At 36.8% G+C, this 22,859-nt stretch overlaps 1 protein-coding gene across 1 annotated transcript in view; it reads left to right on the forward strand.

Moving 5' to 3' along the window:
- Positions 1 to 1,147: 1,147 nt before the first annotated feature.
- The window catches only part of slo (calcium-activated potassium channel slo), a 113,189-nt gene continuing 91,477 nt past the window's right edge, over positions 1,148 to 22,859 (forward strand). The window contains exons 1-3 of the mRNA XM_074185009.1: positions 1,148 to 1,567; positions 18,289 to 18,350; positions 20,990 to 21,086. Of these exons, the coding sequence (XP_074041110.1) occupies positions 1,256 to 1,567; positions 18,289 to 18,350; positions 20,990 to 21,086 (471 nt within the window). The 5' untranslated portion in view covers positions 1,148 to 1,255. The remainder of the gene's footprint in view (positions 1,568 to 18,288; positions 18,351 to 20,989; positions 21,087 to 22,859) is intronic.

Consider the following 22,859-nt stretch of genomic DNA (forward strand, 5'->3'; position numbering starts at 1 on the left):
AGGTGGATCCGGTAAAGTATTATGAACCTGTGCAGATGCGGTAAATCAAATTGAATCCCTTATTTTCCTGTTTCACAATTATATAAATGATTGTGTTAGGAATAGTCAGTTGAATTTAAAGCAAAATTACAAAATAAATTACGGACTACTACACTCAAACCAGACACACACCATACGAGGTCCGGCTATTAAACAACGAGACCGGTTACAATAAAGGGTTTCATTATAAAAATTATTCTACTTTCGAATGCTTCCCTTCAATATACCCCTCTCCCCTCGCCACACCTTTTCATACGTTTTTTCCATCCATCGACTCAAATCGGGCCCCTTTCAAAGCAGATTTTATCTTCGGAGACAAAAAAAAGTCACACGGTGCCAAATCTGGCGAGTACGACGCTTGTTCGAGCACTGGAGTGCGTTTATCAGATAGCGCTTCATAGATAGCGTGTTATGTGCAGGTGTGTTGTCCTGGTGCAAAATCCACGAGTTGTTCTTCCACAACTCGGACCGTTTCTTACGAACTCGTCCTCGCAGTGTTGCCAAAACTGATAAATAGTAAGTCTGGTTGACAGTCTGACCCTCTGAAACCCATTCAGTAATCACGATACCTCAAAATCACGCGCACGAGATAGAGAATTGTCCCCATTGGCCTCTTGCAATGATTTATAGCACTTAGTCGGAGTTTTTTCAATTCGATGAGAAAAAAATTGAGATTGATACTGGAAAACTACCAGTTTAAATATGTAATTGTTTGTTAGCTTCTTCGTTTGGTCTGAGCCTGACAATCGTGTCTACACCATCGCAAATTCCACGCCCTTTCCATCAGAAACAGAATTGTCAACTTTATCTATATATACTCGAAAGTCACAGGTCCCAGGACTGAACCTTGTGGAACTCCGACTGACAGAGATATCCGTTGAGAGTATTTCCAGCCACCTCATCCTGTCAATCAATGTACCTCAAGGGCAAACCCCTAAAGGTGACCGCTCTGAACGTGTCGTTTTGTCTGTACGTCGGAAGCGATGACTTTGCAGGATCCAACGTGTGAATAACCCCGAAGCCCTGCTCGGCTGTCCGGCAACCCGGCAACGCCGCCTCGAGAGCTCTAACAGGCGTCGAGTGCGTCAGCGCTCAGTTGTTATGAGGACGCCTTCGACGCGTCTGTCCGCGCTCTCTAATACCCGCCGGAAAGAAACCAATCGGGGGGGCGATCGACCGTGTGAATGTCTCTCTCGACGAGGGCCCACGGGGCGGCATGACTGAGGAAGAGTTGGTCTACAATGTCACCGTCGTCGACACGTCCTGTCTCTCCGAAAGGAAGTTCTGGTGTTTCCTGCTGTCGTCCATTTGCACCTTCCTGGCAGGACTGCTCATCGTCCTGGTATGGAGGCTGTTCGCGTTTCTGTGCTGCAGGAGGGAGACCGACCTGGGGCCCAACGACCCCAAGCAGAAGGAGCAGAAGGCGGCCAGGCAGGGCAAGCAGGAGTTCGAGGGGACCTTCATGACGGAGGCTAAGGACTGGGCGGGGGAGCTGATCTCCGGGCAGACAACCACCGGGAGGATACTGGTAAGGGTAGAAGGACGAAATGGTTCTGGTTTGTTGCCGATGGTGTGCAGTTATGATAGTCTGATTGCTACGAAAAGTCGCTAAGAATGAGACAAATTGACAGCTTGATCACAGAACAAAGAAACCGACTCTTTTTTGTTGTTTTAGACCGTTTCTGGGTTTCTACTTCTTTTTTAGCACATTAAAAAATCACAGAACAAAAAGAAGCGTAGCAATAAATAGTTTGTGGGAGAATGTTTAGATCTTTCATGGGTATTTCTTGTACAAAGTGGGGCACATTTGAAGAGAAACTGCTGTTTTTAAACAAGATATATGAAAACTGGTGACTGTGTCTGGGAGACAAATTTTATGAAAAACCTAATGGTGAAAATCGTATATTTTCAATGAGACGCCCTGTATATTCTTGCATATTTCAATAGAGCTCAAAATTACCTTTCCAAAAATGTAGCACACTTTATGTTTTGCTACAGTCATCTTTGAAATACAGAGCTTTTTGGGTTTCTACTTCTTTTTCAGCTCATTAAAAAATCACAGAACAAAAAGAAGCGTAGCAATAAATAGTTTGTGGGAGAATGTTTAGATCTTTCATGGGTATTTCTTGTACAAAGTGGGACACATTTGAAGAGAAACTGCTGTTTTTAAACAAGATATATGAAAACTGGTGACTGTGTCTGGGAGACAAATTTTATGAAAAACCTAATGGTGAAAATCGTATATTTTCAATGAGACGCCCTGTATATTCTTGCATATTTCAATAGAGCTCAAAATTACCTTTCCAAAAATGTAGCACACTTTATGTTTTGCTACAGTCATCTTTGAAATACAGAGCTTTTTGGGTTTCTACTTCTTTTTCAGCTCATTAAAAAATCACAGAACAAAAAGAAGCGTAGCAATAAAAAGTTTGTGGGAGAATGTTTAGATCTTTCATGGGTATTTCTTGTACAACATGGGACACATTTGAAGGGAAACTGCTGTTTTTAAACTAGATAGATGAAAACTGGTGACTGTGTCTGGGAGTCAAATTTTATGAAAAACCTAATGGTGAAAATCGTATATTTTCAATGAGACGCCCTGTACATTCCTGCATATTTCAATAGAGCCCAAAATTACCTTTCCAAAAATGTAGCACACTTTATGTTTTGCTACAGTCATCTTTGAAATACAGAGCTTTTTGGGTTTCTACTTCTTTTTCAGCTCATTAAAAAATCACAGAACAAAAAGAAACGTACCAATAAAAAGTTTGTGATAGAATGTTTAGATCTTCCTTGGATATTTCTTATACAGAGTGGGACACATTCAAAAGAAAACTCATGTTTTCAAACTAGATAGATGAAAACTAATGACTGTGTCTGGGAGTCAAATTTTATGAAAAACTTAATCGTTAAAACCGTATATTTTCAATAAGACGCCCTGTATATTCCTGCATATTTCAATAGAGCCCAAAATTACCTTTTCAAAAATGTAGCACACTTTATGTTTTGCTAGTCATCTTTGAAATACAGAGCTTTTAGATTTGAAACGCGCACTTTGATCAATCAGGAGGCTTTGGACGACGCGGCGGTAAATCATAAAGAATTGTTCAGTAGTAGCTATCAAATGTTGAGAAAGCTTTCCACAGCAGTAATCAAAGCGCATTGTTTCAATAAAGCTGATAACAATTTATACTATTTTTATTACTACTTCAACAGTGATAATGATAATGATGAAGAACAATCAGTGAAGTGTTCGAAATGTCTACCAGCTGCTCCTACACACAGGCGACACCTTTTCCGAACGTTTTTTGCCGAATTAATTAGTTCAATAGGAGTGAGAAAAGCAAAACTTTGCAGCACTGCCGCTTCCAATTCGTATCTACAATTGGTCTGAGATTTGAAAATAAGATTTTTCAACCTTCCCCGGAGGTAAAAGTCCATAGGCGTTAGGTCCGGTGAGCTAACCGGCCAACGGTTGGCTATCCAATTATTACCGAAATTTGCAGCCAAAAAATTGATGGCAATTGCAGTTTTTAGTGGTAATTCATGTGAGAGTGCCAGATTTTTTGTGCCCAAGTATAAGAACCACTAAAAAAAAGCCATTTAGCGATCAAAATCTGCTGGTCTGAGTTGATTAACTCTTCTGGTCCTAAATGGCTTGAATTTGCGTTTTTTCAAAATCCTTCCATCCTTAGTTCTTGCTAGGCCTGTTGATATTTTCAAATTTCGCATTGACGTTTTGGGATTATTTTGAACAGCTTCCAAAACGACTATTTCTACCAACTCCCCAACCCTATTTGATTCATATAATTTTGGGCTTTTCTTTTCAAAATGACCACCATCAATCAAGTTGTCTCGCAATCTTCATAATTCTCATACTTCATAGCGAATGTGTTTGAAAACTGAACAAAAATCGCTAATTGAAGAGTGTCTTTACTGCTTGAAAACAAGGGTTTCCTTTTAAAAGGGTCAAATTTGGCCCATTCTGTACATGACATTCAAAAAACCCATCAGGGCTAATTTATTTACCAATGTAGGTGTTACAAACAGAATAACAAATTCAATAGAGAACCCCTTACATAATTTTAGTTCAGGTGGGCTTCAAAAACAATGAGAAAAAAATTAATATCGTACAATCAAAGGACAACATAATTGTTATAAGAGTGACAGAGACTACAGAAAAGATAACAACTTATCAATGACGATTTTTTCATCCTGCATTCGAAACAGTCCAAAGATATTTCAAAACATTGAATATTGTTGCAAAATTCTTCGAAGATTTCAAGCATTCTATTAAATGGTGAATTTTGAGCAACATTTGACCTTGTACAAGTTAACTTATAGATTTCTGTACGCGTCAATGTTCTCTCCTGAACATTTTGGAATAAAGCTTTGAACAGCGAACTATTCTTCCAATTGATTTGAAAATTGTGATGAGATTCGTGACAATTCTTCCATACTTCATAGGCTAAAGACTCACACATAATTTGGTAGAAACAATTAACGACAAATACACAGAGTCACACATAAAGTCAGCAACATATGAATTTTTTTATTATAGATATATGGATTCATTAATTCACATGTTTAAACTGTGTTAATAGTTGATGTTAATATAAAATTAGTAATATTATAATACATTAAACAGACACAGTGTTGGATTTGAATTACATCAATTTCGAATTCATCTCCAGTAAAATTCTTGGAGAAAAAAATTATCAAAGGGGATTCAAATCTTTTGATAAAATAAAATACTATTTGATAATGATGAAGAGAAGCTCGTTTTTTCGATTGCTGACATTTTAACGTCCATACATTGAAAATCCGAATACGTTTCATAAGAAAACTAGATAAACTTTTTGTTTTCTTCTTTCTGTTATATCATTTATTTTCATTTGTACACTGTTTATTATATATTCATCCGAAATTTGACCAAGTTTTTGAAGAGACAATCCATATACCGAATTTCATGATATTCAGGCTTACTTTTTATTACTCATTAATACAATTTATTGTATGATTTTCCACTACAAAGGGTTTTACAAGAAGAGCCGGTTCTTATAAAACCCTTTATAGTGAAAATCACCGTCCCAGAGGAAGAGATAGGAGAGCCAACATCAAAAAAGCACGCCTACTTCTATCAAATGTCGAAGTTTTGCTCACTGTTTTCTTCGATTACCGTGGCATAGTGCACCAAGAATTCTTGGCCAAACAACATCGTAATCATGCTTCAGCCACCATGTCCACCAGATTTGGTCCCCTGTGATTTTTTTCAGTTCCCAGGATTGAAGAGACCCACGATGCAAGTGAATTATATTTGAAGGGGACTACTTCGAAAAGGACAAGATAGGAATTGATGGATGAATGAATATTTTTGAGAAAAATGAAAATTCACCTTATTTTTTGAACAGGCAGCGTATATGGAATAAATGAAAAAAAGTGCTGACGTGAAATCCCTCCCATAATGAGTATATCTCGTATAGAGTTGTCGTAGATAAGGAAAATTTTTCATTGTTGCCAAAAAAGTACGGGGTTCCACAAGGCGCGGTTTTGGGTCCACTACAAGCTTCGTTCTATATATGAGCGATTTCGAAGAGTTTTTTAGAGCTATTTTATACGTGTCTTTCAGTTTCTGCGGCATTACAGCTGCAGAAGAGTACACAAACATGAATTTTCAGAACATGTTCAATGTTTTAAGCGCTCAGAACTTGAAACTTAATTCAACAGAATCACAAGTCATGCGTTTTGAGAGCAAAAACGAATGCAATGAAATTGGAGTTCATAGGAACTCTACACGCAGTGGTATACGAAAGACTATCGATGTGAAATGCGCAATTCAATGTTAATGTGAAAGTAATTTTTCCACAGTATCTTTTTCTACGTATCTTTGTGAAGATTCTTGATAGGAAAGTCACATCTCACAAGTTTCTACAAATGAAAAAAAAAATACGCAGACTTCTGTTCTCAGAAAACATTTATAATTTAGTATCTTGTTTTCACCGACAAAAAAATCAGTTTTTGATGAAATCGATAAGGCTGAAGACAAACATCTTCCATTTCAATAAATCAATAAGCGTGTTCGGTAGTCTCTTGGACATAAATTCCGACTGTCTTGATTTTACGTTTTCCTATTACGTTACATTCGTCCTTGTTTAAGGACTCAGGTTCGTGACCTAGATACGGAACGGAAGATCGATTATGCGCTGTTTCAGTTCGTGAGAACAACGTTTTGGGGTAGTTGGCTTCTAAATGAAAGTATTCCAAAATTAGGTCGATGGATTTTTTATGTAGGTGTTTGGCACCAAATAATGATTGTACCGTTGCCTTCAGAAATGTTTCATAGATCAGTCAGCTTAGTAGATTGATTTTTTTCCACTTTGACTAGCTGTTGAACCATTATATAAATTTAATGTTTATTTGTGGAAGATTTAAGATTTCTTGGTGTTTTAAGGGGGGGTTTTAACCTCCCACAGCCCACATAAACGAGTTAAATGGACAGAGGATCTGCTGAAGTGCTAACTAGCTTTTTACAATTTCAACTCAATTTATTTCACACACCTTTGCACAGCAACGTTTTCCTTCTATCCTAAAATAAACCTATTTATATATCAAAGAGAAATCAATTGCCTACACTCTACAAATTTATTATTTTCCAGAGACAAAGAAATATAATTCAAAATCATTTATGCTGACGCTGAAACCATTAGTAGGACAAGCAATCAATCGTTTTTAATATCTTTCAGGATAAATATAATGACTGTGGACGTCATGGGAATCGTTCTGTAATAATGAAAGTGGATTAATCGGATTATCTGACGTTATAACAAGCATTTACTTTTAATGTTTTTCAACGCTGTTGTCGATAGATCAAACAAAATGATGCACAGGGATAATCTGGGATGCTTTATGGGAGGTTATACGTTTTATACCAGGCAAAAACGGCTCTCGTCGATTTCATCGAGGACTTGTGTTACGTTGGCAAATATTGAGAGCAGATAGTTGTTTGTTTACAGATGGATCAAAAACGCTTTCAGGTTCTGGTGTATTTCAAGCGAAAATTTATGCAGATTGCATAACGAAGACTCTCCTCGATAGGAAGACTTAACAGATTGTCTTTGGTCTGGATTCCTGACCATACTGGCCTGGAAAGCAATGAGATGCTGACTTACTTGCAAAGAAGGATGCTGCAAGCAGCTTCACCATACAAACTAATCGGCTTAGTTAAGAAAAGTACACTTATTCAAATGACGCTTATTTTGATTGATTTGAATTAGTATTTGCTAAGATATTACAGTTTAAACTAGAGTCACGAAAAAACTTTTGAAACCTAGTACTATCGTGCGAGACGATTAATTCAAGTCACCTCACAGACAGATGCGGCACGTGTAATGAAGAGGAATTGCAATTGCGTTGGTTTTATTTCACGTAGTGAATCACTTTGAAGGTTAAGGTCACACTTTTGCTACTTCAGCTACATAAGTTTTCACTCGAGTGAAGTTATTATTATCATTCCCAAGCTCACTATGACATACATGAAATAAGTAAAAAAATTGTTCATGTTAAACGGTTTCATTGACTGATGTACTAAATAATAATTCTGAAGGTCCTAAGCAGCAGTTATCACACCACTCTCCTCAGCAATCTACGGTATTATTAGATAAAAATATAATAAAAAAATTGGGCGTAGATTGCTGAGGAGACGGACCGAAGAAGAAGGGCTTAACATAAGCCCATCCAAATCGACCATAGTAGCATTCACCAAGAGGACTAAAACGGAGGGTCCCGGACCTCTAAAACTTCGAGGTGAAGAAATACAAGTGTCCGGGGAGGTTAAATATCTGGAAGTAATCCTAGATTCCAAACTGACCTGGAACCAACACTTGGACAGGATAAAAAGGAAAGCGGAGGTAGCACTGATGCTCGCCAGACGCACCTATGGAAAAACATGGGGGCTAAAACCAGACATGGTATATTAGCTAAACACGATGGTGGTTAAATCCATGATAACATACGCATCTTTGGTCTGATGGCCAAAGATGAAGCAGGCGACCGCCTTCAACAAACTAGGCAAGGTACAAAGACTTGCATGTTTGGGAATGATGGTAGCAATGAGAACTACCCCAACAGCTGCATTGGGGACAGTCCTGAATCTACCTCCTTTATACTTTGTAATAATGGAGGAGGCCAGGATGGGCCAATTTAGACTGGAAAATTCACCTAACTATAAAAGATCAGACCGAACAGAAATTTATATAGCCGAACCAGCTCTGGGGTACCAAAATTATTGGTAAGAAACCAGATTAGGACATGGACCAATAAGAAGCACACATAGTACTGGACAAAAGTACCTGGCAACAAACACAGTTGAAGCTTCATTAGGGAACCGTCCGAGAAAAGAACCGAAGAACTACTTCAATATAGTAGGGATCGGCTCAGAATAATTACAGGGCTACTAACCGGTCATTGTCCGCTTAGAGGACACCTGAATAAAATGGGGCTGTACAATGGAGACCTCAGCTGCAGATTATGCAACGAAGGGATAGAAACAGCTCTACACATCTTATGCGAATGTAAGGCACTGAATCAGACAGGCAATATACGGACGTATGCAATTACGTCTAGAAGAATATGACGAACAGCTAATACGGAACTTGTACAAACTAGTACAGGGAACAAGACTGATGGAATAGGTGTCATGAGAAGATGAGAAAATAAACGCAATGAGCCCAAGAGACTGCAGTGTTTCCTGGAGACTTTGACTAAATGGACAAGTTAGACAGCTCCCAAGGTACCAAAAAAAAACGTATTGATCAGATAAAAATATAATAATAATTGGGCATAGATTGCTGAGGAGAGTGGTGTAATGACTGCTACCTAGGACCTTCCGAATTATTTTTAGTTTTTAGTACAATATCTACATCATGAGAAACGAAACTTTCTATGAGTAATGACTACATCAATCAATTAATTTTTTTCAAAAAACCATTCAACATATTTTTTTACCTATTTCATGTTGAAGTTTCCAAGCCCTGTCTTTTGATACCCATATTGAGATAATTTGTGCTCCAAATATCAGATCAATTTGTCAACAGGAGGGGGGTCAAACTCCAAATTACTAAATTGAACCCAAACAAATAAATGAACAAATAAACAAACAGAGCAAGCTAAATAAAACCGTTCAATCAATAAACATAGAGGGTGTTTTCAATTCCTGCCAAACACATCAGGACATAATTCTGTGAAGAGCGTTAGAATTATAATCTGTTATGAAGCTTTCATTTCAAAAATTGCTTCTACATATCAAAACATTTGTTTTTGGGTAAGACTTTGAACTGAATATTCGGCCTTGACAAAAATAACTTTGGAATTCACAATTTTCGGGCTACTCTGAGCCATCTGGAACACGAAGAGTGCACTGTACAGGGTCGGCACAATATAAAATCTGCTGATGGTGACTACGAATGGACTGCTAAGTTTTTCAGAATTATTAATATATCAAAATTATTTCGTTCAATCTTCTACGAAATCATACGGTGCATTTTTTTAATTCGAAAACTACTGTAAACGGTTTTGAAACGACATCCAGGAATAGTTCAGTTACTCAGTTAATCCTAGATCACCCTGTATATTACGTACCCAGATGTTCTCATCATTCAGTCCAAGCAGGCAAAGCGTGAAGTCAAGCCCATGTAGGTGAGAGGTCTTGTATTTTAAAATTATAAACCAGGCACGAATGAAATCATCTTTATGCTGAAGTTATGACAATTTAGTTCGATTGGTATTCAAATGATCGCACGATTAGCTCATACGTTTTCTTGCGAATTGTGATTTGACTAATTATTGAATTGAATCACTCTAACTGTCGACATAATTTGGAGGAAGAAAGTGACACATTAGGAGTGACTTCATGAAAAATTTGAAGAGGATTCAATTAATCAAAATTAGGTTTGTGAAATTAAGACTTATAGTTTTCTTTAAGAGAATTTCAGATATGCCACGTCTAATATCACATCACATGTTCCGGATGATGAAAATTCAGTTCATATTCTACATCTTCGTTATTGAGAAGAGATGAAAAGTCTTTTCGAACCATTTGGTTGGTTCTTCTTCTCCCAAAACCAATTTAATTCTCAGACCATACAAGGGATCGGGTTTGCCTTGGCACAGGTCCTCTGATACGAATCTAGCTATAGAATATTCATGCGAAGCCAAGTATTGTCTGAGGGTAAAAGAATAACAAGAATGCAAACATGTCGCTACATCAAAGCAAGTAACACATTCGTCTCAAGCAAATAGCACTGCAAATCACGCACAAAATCATTGAGATATGTCCACCCTGTATATCCCCCGAGGACGCCGCTAACGAGCCATTAAAATAGGGATATGCGACTATGAACGCAAAAACACCGACAAAGAATGCGAAAATACCGCCAAAAGAACCGCTCAATGTTTTTTCTGATATTACGTTCAAGATAATATTGATAGGCGTCGGACTGGGGGAATTAACATAAATTTTCCATTGATATATTCTGTATGATGAGAAGATAATTAAAATATGGTGAAAACTAATTCTGTTTAAATATTTCATTTTGTTACCTTCTACAGATCTATAAAATAATCAGAATATTAAATTTACAAATAAATACAACTGTAGAAAGGGCAAAAAGTTACTGCATTTGTGTAAATAAAAATACCAGTGAAATTACACCCAAACTCACACGAATTTTCAAAAATATTGATAATATAAAAATTGCACACAAACATATATCAACAATTAATTCTTTTTTTTCAAACTTAAAAGATAAAATCTCAAAAAAATTTCAATCTCAAGTGGTTTATAGTATCCCTTGTATAAGTTGCAGTGCTGAATACATTGGTCAGACTGCCAGATTATTAAAAGACAGAATATCTGCACACAAAAGTGATTGTAGACTTTATCCAGAAAGGTGTGCCCTTAGTGAACATGTTTATAATAATGGACATGTAATGGATTTTAACTCAGTAAAAATTTTGACTAAAGAGAGGAATGTTTCTAAAAGATCATTCCTTGAAATGACTTACATTTCGCAATCACGAAACATTTAAGTGAAATATATAACTATTTACTTTTTATTGACAAAAATTGGAATTCCTTCAAAGACAACTCATTTGACATTACTTGAATTCATTTATCAACCTATCAACAAAAATTATATAACAAAACTCTTTCTTCTGGGAGCAACTGTAACTCTTTGATTAATTGCACCAGCGGCAAATGCCAAGTCTACTTCTTCTTGAAAGTTTTAATAAATTGACAAGTGATGTGTTTCTAACCTAAGATCACCACGTTCATTCTCAAATAAAATTTTTTTTATGATTACTCCTCATTTAACGTATATATATTGTAGCTTTCACTTAATTCATATGTCTTGTAATTGTACAGTTGTTACTTGTTTTTATCATGATTACAACGTTCATATTTTAATTTTAACTCAACTCAATTGCGACCAATCTCACTAACATTGTAAATATTCATCTATTAACTTAAGTTCTGTATTAATTCAAAATCTATCATCTTAGCTCCCTGATGATGACAATAACCATTGTCGAAATATTGGAAATATAATGTTGTAAGAGTACACTTGCGCTTCGCTGCTATCCCAAATAACTTCAAGGAATTGTTCGTAACTAGTCAGCAAAGACTACCTCTCTCTCTCTCTCTCTCTCTCTCTCTCTCTCTCTAAGACCTAAGAAGCACATGTATACTACATTTTAGCTTCCTAGGACTCACCAGTAAGGAGAAACAGAGATTACAACAGTGTCTATACAGCAAGTACAAATCCCCAAGCCTTCTTTGACGTTTTATAATAAGCTATTAATCTAGTTGAATGGAAAAACATAATTAGTCTACTCGAAAAGTAAATGACGTCCTGTTATTGATTAGGGCTAGATAGATTGATAATCAACTTCTCGTAGCTCCCCTCTTGCTCGTGGGTGCAGGAAAAGGAAATACTTTTTCGTTTCTAATGATGTTTGACAAATTAAATGGAATGTTCCCTGACAAACGATTATTTTATTTATTGAACATGCGTGGGTTTGGCAGTCTAGAATTGAAAAATCAATCGACCAACCACTAATGATAAACAACTTGCAGTAGTTTGTGAACTTGTGTGATCGAACAATTCAGGGATATTAACAAAATTTATGGAAACAATAAATCTACTGTTGAAGTAGAAGCAGACAAGTCAAACTTAATCAATTTCTTGGACTTGACAATTAGCAGAATGAACAACAAACATGATTTTTCAATCTATCATATACCTTCCCATGAAAAAGTGGCTTCGTTCTTGAATGAACAAGATATTAAAATTGCATATAGAGAAAACAAGTTCAACATATTCAAATCATCTTTCAGAAGAAAATCATGTCTCTACCGGAGATTTTGAAATCTCATACATTCTATACTGATATTGTAAATTTGAAAGTTTGTTAGGATGTATGTATGTATGTATGTTGCTGACGGTTGTGTTAGTTTCACGAAATTTCTTTATAGGTAACATAATTAGATTCTCGTAGGTATTCAGTACAGTTGGCATATTTTTTCAGTTACTGTATTTTTGAAGTGAAAATATAAATCACCAACTGTTGCCCACCCTTATATTAACATACAGCCGTAGCTACTGAACATAAAATGTTGAAATATGCAGGTTGGTTCTTTGTATAGCTTAAATAAACATCAAGAAAGGAAATCGGGAATTCCCACCCCCGAAGGGGGGAGAAGTGAGGGTTCAAGGATTTTAATGAATTCCGTCAGTTTTGAAGTTGAGAACCAGAAGTATTGGTTAAAAAAAATATTTGTGTAAAATGGTTTGCCACAAAACTGAACGTGACAAACCAAATTCTACGCGAGCGACGCCGCGGGCAATAACTAGTAGAAAATGAAGGTTTGAAGCTTAATTATTCAAAAGCAATGGAAATTTATAAACTCAGAAATTTGAACATTTTGAAAACTTTACTGAATGACCAATTTATTTAAATAGATCAACATTATTGAACCTCTTTTTAGAAACCAACACTGTATCATTGATGTAGAATAATAGAGTATATAATAGAATTACTTTTTGGTAGGTCATTCACTATGAAAAAGCTAATGTGAAAATAAAGTTTGTGGTGATGGATACCGTTCTCTACGAACAGATACTCGAAAGATCGTACGGGACCCTACTGCATCAATTGAAAGGAAGTTGTACCAGATTTTGAAAAAACACCAAGTCTATTTTTCAGACAAGGAAAGATCATCGCTAACACCGCACCACAGTAAGCCCCCTCACTTGTATGGACTACCCAAAATCCACAAGAAGGACGTTCCGCTTTGACAGATCATCAGCTCCAGAGATTCGGCTACTCAAAACTTGTCTAGACTTTTACTTTCCATAATACAATCATTACAAGGAAAACATCGTCTTTTGTGGAGAATTCAAGGCATTTTGACAAACTACTAGAGTCAATTGAAGTCACACAAGAAGATCAACTGATTAGTTTCGACGTGGAAAGCCTTTACACCAACGTTCTGGTGGAAGAAGCACTCCAAATCATACAGAGAAAGCTATCCGAAGACGGGAACCTGGAAGAGAGAATGAATCTACCTATAGAAGTAATTATGGAATTACTAGGATGCTGGGTACGAAACTGTTATTTCCAACTGAAGAACGAATTTTTTACACAAGATGAGGGACTAACAATGGGATCGCCACTTTCACCAGTCATAGCCAACATATATATGGACTGGTTTGAAACTCGGGCCATTGAAGAAGCCCACAAGAAACCTCGAGTCTGGTTGAGATATGTTGACGACACCTTCATAATATGGAACCATGAGAATACTGAACTAGACACCTTCCTGATACACATCAACAGCGTGAGACTTTCCATCACTTTCACAATGGAAAAGGAAATCCACAACGAATTGTCATTCTTAGACGTTTTGGTGAAGAGGACTGACACTAAGTGGGAAACATCTGTATACCGAAAACCCACTCATACGGGACAATATCTGAACCACGAATCCAACCACTATCAATCGACTAAAAGAGGAATTATCAAGACTCTATTAGATCGTGCTTTTGGGCTCTGTAAAACGAAGGAAGGTCTCGAGAAGGAACTAGACATCATCAAAAATTATCTTCAACGGAATGGCTACTCCAAAGCGATGGTAGAAAAGACTTTGGCTAGAAGACAGCAGGAGCCTCGCAAGGAAGAGAAGCCGCCACAACCAGTGCTTGCACTTCCCTAGATCAGATGATTATCGGAGAGGATAAGAAGAATTGGTTCCAAGTACAACATCAGAACCTGCTTCATATCCGGTAACACTATCCGTAGCAGCCTCACGAAAACCAGGCCACCAAACGCGGACTGCGATTCCAAGAATTGCATTTGCCGGATACCCTGCGTGTGTGGAAAATCCTATATCGGTGAAACTAAGAGGCCATTGAATATTCGCATTGCCGAGCACAAGAAACACACACAGCGAGGGGAAACCAGCAAATCAGGAATAGCAGACCATGTTTGGACCCATCAACACAACATCGAGTGGTCCCAAGCTGAGATCTTGCACAGAGAGGAACATTGGTTAAGGAGAAAATTCAAGGAAGCCGCATACATGTTGTCCAACAACGTATTCAGTCAAGCCAGCGTAGAAATACGCAATATATGGAAACCCATCATCAAGCGAAAAATGGCCAACTCCTGCCAAACGGTCATCTCCCACGGAACCAGTGAAGCAAAAAAAGGAAAGCGGGGATAAGTGAAAGTACTCGAACGACCTATAAATAGTCATCTCTCGGAGGAATCAGTCCAGTCATCACCCGAAGACGATTGTAGATAATAACAATCGAAACGTCGTGAACTAACGTGGCTCTCAACTTTTTTATTTTTATTTTCTTTTTCATTTCTTTATTTTTATTTATTTTTTCTTCAATTGTTCTATTTTTACTTGTATTTCATTTCACTATTATTTCATTTCAGGTTTTTTTGCTTGATATAATTGTTATTTTCAGCTATTCAATTTTTTTTTAATTCTTCTTTTTTAGTTGCTTCAGGGATTTCAAATCATTTTATATATTAGACAATGGAAGTCCGAACTAGTGAAATTCATCATGAAACATTGTCAATCACCTTCAAACAAAAGTTTGTGAAGATGAAATCGTTAGGTGTAGTTTCTGAACCCAACTCAAAACTATAAACAAGCTCAAACCTATGATTGAAATGTAAAAATTAATTCTGATAAATCAGTTTATTGTATGACTTTTACTATGATGATATTGTATGATTATAGTAAAAATCATACGAAAAACTGTATCATTGAGTTTCAATTTGGATTTTCATCAAGTATCTATTCAGTTCTATCCAATTAATAAAAATTAATTGATGAAAATAACATCTGCATCATTAGGTCATGAGGCTACTTCAAAATATACCTACACATAATTTTTCCCTGACTATAACATTCGTTTTTGATCTGACTGGGAGAGGATTCCCATTATAAGTTCTAGCGAATCTGAATAAATTTTTCAGAATGAATGCACTTAATGTCCGACAGAAACAGTTTATTTTTAAAACTCATATTCAGATTCATGAATCGAAACTCTAGAATCAACTGTATCTGATTTTGTATCTCCCCATTCAAATATGCCTGCTACTTTGACGATTCATAGTAGTAGTTTATCTGAAAATATGCCGGTTGTTAGTATATCATTGATTGTGTGACTTATTGATGTATGGATATTTTTTTAAAGTTTGAAACAAGTGGCTGTCGATTAGTTGAGTTGTTATCAGTTATTCCTTGCTATGTATCGGAAGAAAATAGTTTTTCCACGCAAGAAGTTAAGCACTGTCTCATAACCCACGTTTCGTTGAACAATTTAGCATCATCGGAAATGATAAAACTGAATCAAGTAAGTTAGTCTCTCATTATCTTCGGTGCGCTGTTAAAAAATAGGGATAATGTTCAAATTTCGCGGGCTTTTTAACACTTGCGGCATGAATCTACTCTTAGTCAATATCATTCGCGTAGCGGTTGTTTTAACAAAATTTTTTTCTGTCTTTCATGGAGAGAAATCTAGGAAGAATCCACAATTTTCCTGGAGAGCATTCATTATATTCCTTTTTTTCTCCAGCTTTCTGTCTGGTAATGAGTGATTTTTTTGGCAACACTGTTTTTGACAGATCACGCGTGAATCGTGTCTTGTGTCATTGTCAAACTTGTTCAGTTTGGTCTATAATTTAACCATGAATCGACTTACGAATGAACAACGCTTGCAAATTATTGAATTTTATTATCACTTCTTCCAATTTATGGGCACTTTCGCCGGCCTACTGAGGGAGCTATTCGGAAGCTTGTGACTAAATTTCGAACCCAGTTTACATTATTGGACATTAAACCACCAACACGCATACGTAGAGAGATGAACTAAGAAAATATTGCGGCTGTATCCGCCAGTGTTCGTAATGACCGTGAAATGTCGATTCGCCGCCGCTCGCAGCAATTGGGCCGCTGTTACTCCACTATGTGGAAAATTTTGTGAAAGGATTTGGGTGTAAAACCTTATAAGATACAGCTGGTGAAGGATTGAAGCCACACGACCTCCCACAACGTCTAACATTTGGTGAATGGGCGCTGTCAAAGTTGGAGGAAGATCCACATTTTTATCGAAACAAGACGGTGCCACATGCCACACGGCACGCGAAACAATGGCCCAGGGATAAACCAGCAACGACTGACGTTTTGGAAGCCAATATTGAAACATTTATACGTGAAATACCGGTCGATATGTTAGAAGTGTGCCAAAATTGGACCTTGCGCATGGGCCATCTAAAGCGGAGCCGCGAACAACATTTGCATGAAATCATCTTCAAACATTGAATTATATTGATAGTTCTATCGATTCTAATGAATATTTCATCAATTTTTAAAATTTTTGTGTCAAATTCTATACCCCTTAAAAAATCACCCCTTATGTCAAAATGCATAAAGCGTTAAGCAACAAAGTAAATTCATAGTTTCGGGGCAAGCATCAGTAACCCCTGCCCGAGATGATAGTAACGATTACGTTGATGTTTTTTTATCAGAAAAATACTTTCTACCTTGAATATACACACAAGTGACACTCAGACTATGAGGAAATACGCGGTTTATATTTAGTCGCACAAACATTATTTATAGACCAGTTGTAAGCAACATGCAGTAAATTCAAAAATAAGTCTACTTGTTCATTACTATTTAATGATAACGTTAACATTTGTAGTTTGATGTGTTTTGAATTCAAAGTTATTCAGGTGAACAATTGTTTTAAATACATTTTTTCATAGTGAAATTGGGCTTTCATTTCAAAAATAGATGGTCCTGATAAGATTTGCGAAAAAGTAGATTCAACTGTAGCCAAAAAACGATGTTATTTCGACAGGGGAATTCAAAACAATAACAATTATTTTTCAGGATTAAATGAAATCAGATTTTTACCTTTCTTCGAGAGTTTTTCATTAATACATTAACTCTTCCTTTGTACAAAAGAAAGTAACCATCGGAAATATAAGTGAAAATAAGGTTAGTTTCCAAATAAACAAAAAAGAGTAATCTATTTACCATCATGAAGGATATTCATATTGGCTAAGGTGTAGTACAGGGTACAGTTTTGGGTCCGACTCCTCTTTCTTGCGTACGTTAATGACTCATTGAATCCACTAAAAAACTCAATCCTTTACCAGATACATAAACATCATTATTGAGTTTTAATGTGATTCAAACAACCGAGAAATGTGATATCAGTGAATTCTTGTTGAACTAGTTTTGGAAAATGCAACAACCGCAAATAAAGATTGGACTCAATTTCTGCAAATTTTCAAAGCACCGAATAGTGAGCTTTCTTTGAGATGATAAGTGACATCCAAATGGACGTCCAAATGAGGCAGGAACACCACACCAGAAAACATCTCTGCCACTCTTATAAGAATTATGTTATTCTTCGATTGTCCAATTTCTCAAAGCCCACTTGAACTAAAATTATAAAGTGGGTTCTCTATTGGATTTGTTAATCTGTTTGTAACCCCTATATTGGTAAATAAATAAATAAATAAATATTGTAATATTTTATATCGATTTTAACTGTATCAATGGTACTCAATAAATACTATATGTAACCCCGTTTTTTCTTAGCCGCATGTTTTATAAACACCCTGTTTAGGCTTACACTAATACTTCTTCATTTGTTTCAGGTTGTCCTAGTATTCATCCTAAGCATAGCGTCGTTAGTTATTTACTTCATAGATGCCTCAAAGTGAGTATAATTTTTCGTTCAGAACGGGGTAAAAATCTTAAGAACACTCGGTAAAGGTCAGCATACCGGAGAGCTGAAATAAGTGAGGTCTCCAATTAGTAAATGAAAATATCATAGTAGCCATGCAATCGTTCGTGCATAATTGCTGTTCCAAAAGTGATCGTAAATTTCACACCGTGGTACTAAAAATAGAGAATAATTGCCGTTATAATTCTTTGTAAACCGTGTCTGAAGCTGTGATAGGCTTCTATGGCCAGTTGATGGCTTTATTTTCGAACTTATAGATTCCACAAATGAATGGGCGATTGATTCTTCCAGTCATTAAAAACTGATGAATTGGTTGAATATTGGTTTAGCCATCAACAATCTGTCGTTTTTGAACGATACTTTTCTAGCATCGATACGTGTGCGGGCTGAGCATTACCGGGGTCTTGAATTTCAACATGTGATTCCTAGCACCGATAGTCCTAGAGTTGGGATCGAACCAACTTTTACAGTGGCGCTACTTAACTGTCTACCGTTGGACGAATTGAAGTGTTGACGAGTCATCCTGATTTCATCCAGGTTTGGAGACCAGCTCCTCTACCCTTTTGGCTGATCATTGGCCTTGAGAGGGACCAATGGGTACACAACTGATAGATGACGGCATGAAGTCCTTAGACATCAGTGCCGCCCTTCACGGGATACCCCTACCTGGCTGGGGTGGGATGGATGAAAAAGTTATTCATCCTTTAACGGGGGACATGAGGGCCTCATTCGACAGAGTGTCGGGGCCTTCTATATCGGGAGGGGTCGTCTACAGCATAATCTGTGGCTTCCCTAACTAACTGACGAATTGAAGTGTGGAAAATATTACAAGCATTGTTGCTGATCCTCATTGTTGACTGCCCTGTATTTGAGGAAGGGTGAGGTAAAATAATGTATAGAAACGAATGTGTATAAAATTAATTGAAATTATTAAAAGGTATCGTTATAAAATTCTTGCAAACTATAATAGGGCCTCTCGATAAGAAAATCCTTTGTAGATTTTCGAAATTCAGTACAGTTTACTACGAATTTCAGGTAGTTAGGAAGATGATTATGCATCTTGAGACCATTATACAATTTAGAATTCTTAATTAAAGTAGTGTTAGGTATGGAAAGACTTAAGTTTAGGGTCTGGCGTGTGGTGTAATGAGAGACAATAGAGGAAAATTTTTTTCTATGTTTATGCACTGAACAAACTGTTTCTAAAATGAATAGAGCATACAGTGATAAAATTTTGTTTGCTACAAACAAAGGCCTACAAGAATCTCGCTGCCTGGCTCTACAGAGAAATCTTAATGACCTTTTCTGCAGAATGAAAATCGACTCGAGCCGAGTTTGATTACTTACCCCCCAGAAAGGGATCCCATATCTTAGATGTGATTGTACTAATGAATAGTAGACAGTTTTAGCTGCAGTTAGTCCTAGTTCGTTAGAAGGTATTTTCACAGCATAACATCCAGATGAAAGTTTTTTGTTAAGAGATAATATATGGTCCTCAAATTTCAATTTATTATCAATTAATAACCCAAGAAATTTTTTGTATGACGTGTTTTTAATCACATTCGAATTCGAAGCTAGAGGAATATTATCAAGAATGCAATTAAAGGATAAAACTTTAGTTTTTCAGACATTAAAAGCTAATAAATTTGCCTTACACCAATCTGGAAGTTTGTAAATATCAGAGCAAATGGCATTATATAGATCATTTGTGTTGGTATTGCGCCATAATATTGTAGTGTCGTCGGCGAATGAAGTAAATTCACTCTCTATATCAATGGTAGTCAAGTCATTGATATAGAGTAGAAATAGGGTAGGTCCCAGTACTGATCCTTGTGGTACTCCGTTAGATATATCAGAAACATCAGATTCCTCATTCTTGATGAATAAATAACATGTATTTGTAAAAAAATCGCACTTCACCACGAATAATTTGTTTCTTGTGTAAAACAAAAATGGCCAGTCCATACTGCAGAGCGATGCTATAAAACTAATTATCGATATTGTTGCACATGTATTCTTCGATAATAATAGTGAGTATGCTTGGTAACATTCATCAACTTTGACAATTCAAAATGTAGGTGAACATTTCTCACTCCAATTACACTCCAGAACTATTTCACGATGAAAAGGAACACTCACGATGTTGACAAGTGACAGAATGCTTCCACCAATACAAAACATTTTGTTATAGATTCATTTGTCATGAATACTAATAAATTCTTCATATTTTGAGCATATCACACCAACCTTCATGAGAAAAAATGGAAAATACTTCCAAAGGCTCCAAATTCAAACTTTGTTATCATCTTAATAACCCTAATCATTCTCCTGTGCTAGTTGACAGTTGACAGCGAACTAGGCTTTTGTTTCAACGATGTTCACGGATGACAGAAGGAACAGTTTGAGGAAATAAATCGGCAAAGAGACGATAACTGAAGGAACTTGAATTCTAAATACATCGGTGAATTATTCGTGGTCCTAACAAAGTAATCATAGATCGACATCAAATAATTTCACTTCCACAAATATTATATATTTTTCTTGTATATGTGGTAGCTATGCATTATCGAAACCTTTTGCTAAACATTCAAAACAACTGTTTTTTTTTTCAGTGACGGTGTGGAACGCTGCCAAGAGTGGAGCGACAATGTCACTCAACAAATCGACCTTGCCTTCAACATATTTTTTATGGTGTATTTTTTTATACGAGTAAGTATGTTTCGTGTTAGTGATACGTGTAGAATACTTTCCAATATTACATGCTGGTGATCTTTTGAGTCTACTGTTACAATGCTGTGTAAAAATTTGCAGTTCCCATGTGGAAATTTTGACCAGTTCACAAGAGCTTCTTTTGAGCGTCAAATTGTTCGAAATCCATCTGAAACGTAAGTTTGTCACACCTTAATATTATTGCAAAATCGAGTGAATTGCTCTTTATAATGCCACATTCGCAAAAGATCGATGCTTAGATTTCTATCAAACCAAGTCGATTTTTTTCAAGATCTTCACTGGTCTGAAAAAACTCCCGTTTTTGCCGAAGATGTACATGTCCTTAGCAAAGCAAAATTTGGGATTTGAGGTCGTTTACAGTGGATTGTTGATAGTACATAGAGGGGCGACAGGTGGGTAACGGAAAAACAGATTTTAAGATAGTTTCTCTGGGATAAGGTCTACATTGGGATCTGTTTGGCAGCATAGACCTGCAACTTGTGCTTTTGAAGTCACGGAAGATATTCTATCATCCAGGGATACATCTATTCTTTTTTCAATGGAACCTACTTCTAATGGCAAACCTTGGTTCAACAAAAATTGCGAGCAAGCTGTCGCTTTCAAGAATCTCACCTATTTGCAGTAACGCAAAAACCCCAGTGCCGAAAACCGAACTAGGTTTTCAGTGTTGCTATCGTCATTGGAGTTTGAAGAACGTCTTAGTTTGGAACTGCATACTAACATTTCGCCAGCATGAGTGGCTGGCTTCCTCAAAGGTTTATTCATCTTGATGATTCAGCGATGACTGATGATTTCTAGTTGGTAGGTTGTATTTATGTTGACTCAGGTAGTCCGCCTCTCTTGTTGATGTGTTGCTATTGGCCGAAGTACGTTGTATTTATGTTGACCGAACTAGGTTTGTTATTGCTTGCAACAGCTGCAAACTTAAAGTAAATGAAACCAAAGAACTTCACGGTCAGAGAATTAGGGATACATTGCTTGCCAGTTCTAACAGGTCTAGATCCTTCTGGTCGGTAGCTGAAGCTGTTAAAACTGAACAAAATCCACTTGAGGTGCCTTGATATGAACAGGGCGTCTGGTCCTGATGAAGTCTCGTCATTGTACTTCAAAAGTGCCCCAATGAACTCGGACCAGAAGTCTGCAGACTTTTCAAACAGTCTTACAAGGAAAGGGTTTTCCCTTCTTGTTGAAAGATTGCTCGCGTCCAGCCTATTCCCAAAAAAGAGAAGAAAAACCTATAGACTAGTTGCTTGGCTATCAGTCATATCAAAAATCATGGGGGAATCCGTAAACCAACATACACTAATGATGCACTGTTTGGAACCTTTTGTGTAGTAATGAGTATTACTGGAGTTTTTCCCAACACCAAATCGTTATTTTTAACACCCCGACACGTGTTTCGATCACCAAGTGATCATCTTCAAAGAGGAAGATTAAAACTCAGTTTTAATGGCCGTATGTGGCATGATAGTTTTCTGGCTAAACTTCGGATAATTTTTGTGTATGACTCTCCAGCTTCCTGAAATAACCTTGTCTGCAAGTTTCCGTGTTTTCGTCTTTGAATAAAAAATATCCCAATTCCATAATTCATTTGTACCTTAGGAATTCTCGTGTAGAATCTCATGAAAGTCCACAGGATACTATAATAGAGCTTTTGTAGCTCCGCTGGAACACTGGGTTATGTTTTGATGATGACCAGGTAAGATCCGAAAGACATACCAATTTCAGTATGGTTGAACGTCCATGTTTTCC

Source organism: Leptinotarsa decemlineata, unplaced genomic scaffold (assembly GCF_025532065.1).
Source record: "Leptinotarsa decemlineata unplaced genomic scaffold, Ldec_3_MD MMD2_tig00026361_RagTag_RagTag, whole genome shotgun sequence".
Taxonomy (NCBI): domain Eukaryota; kingdom Metazoa; phylum Arthropoda; class Insecta; order Coleoptera; family Chrysomelidae; genus Leptinotarsa; species Leptinotarsa decemlineata.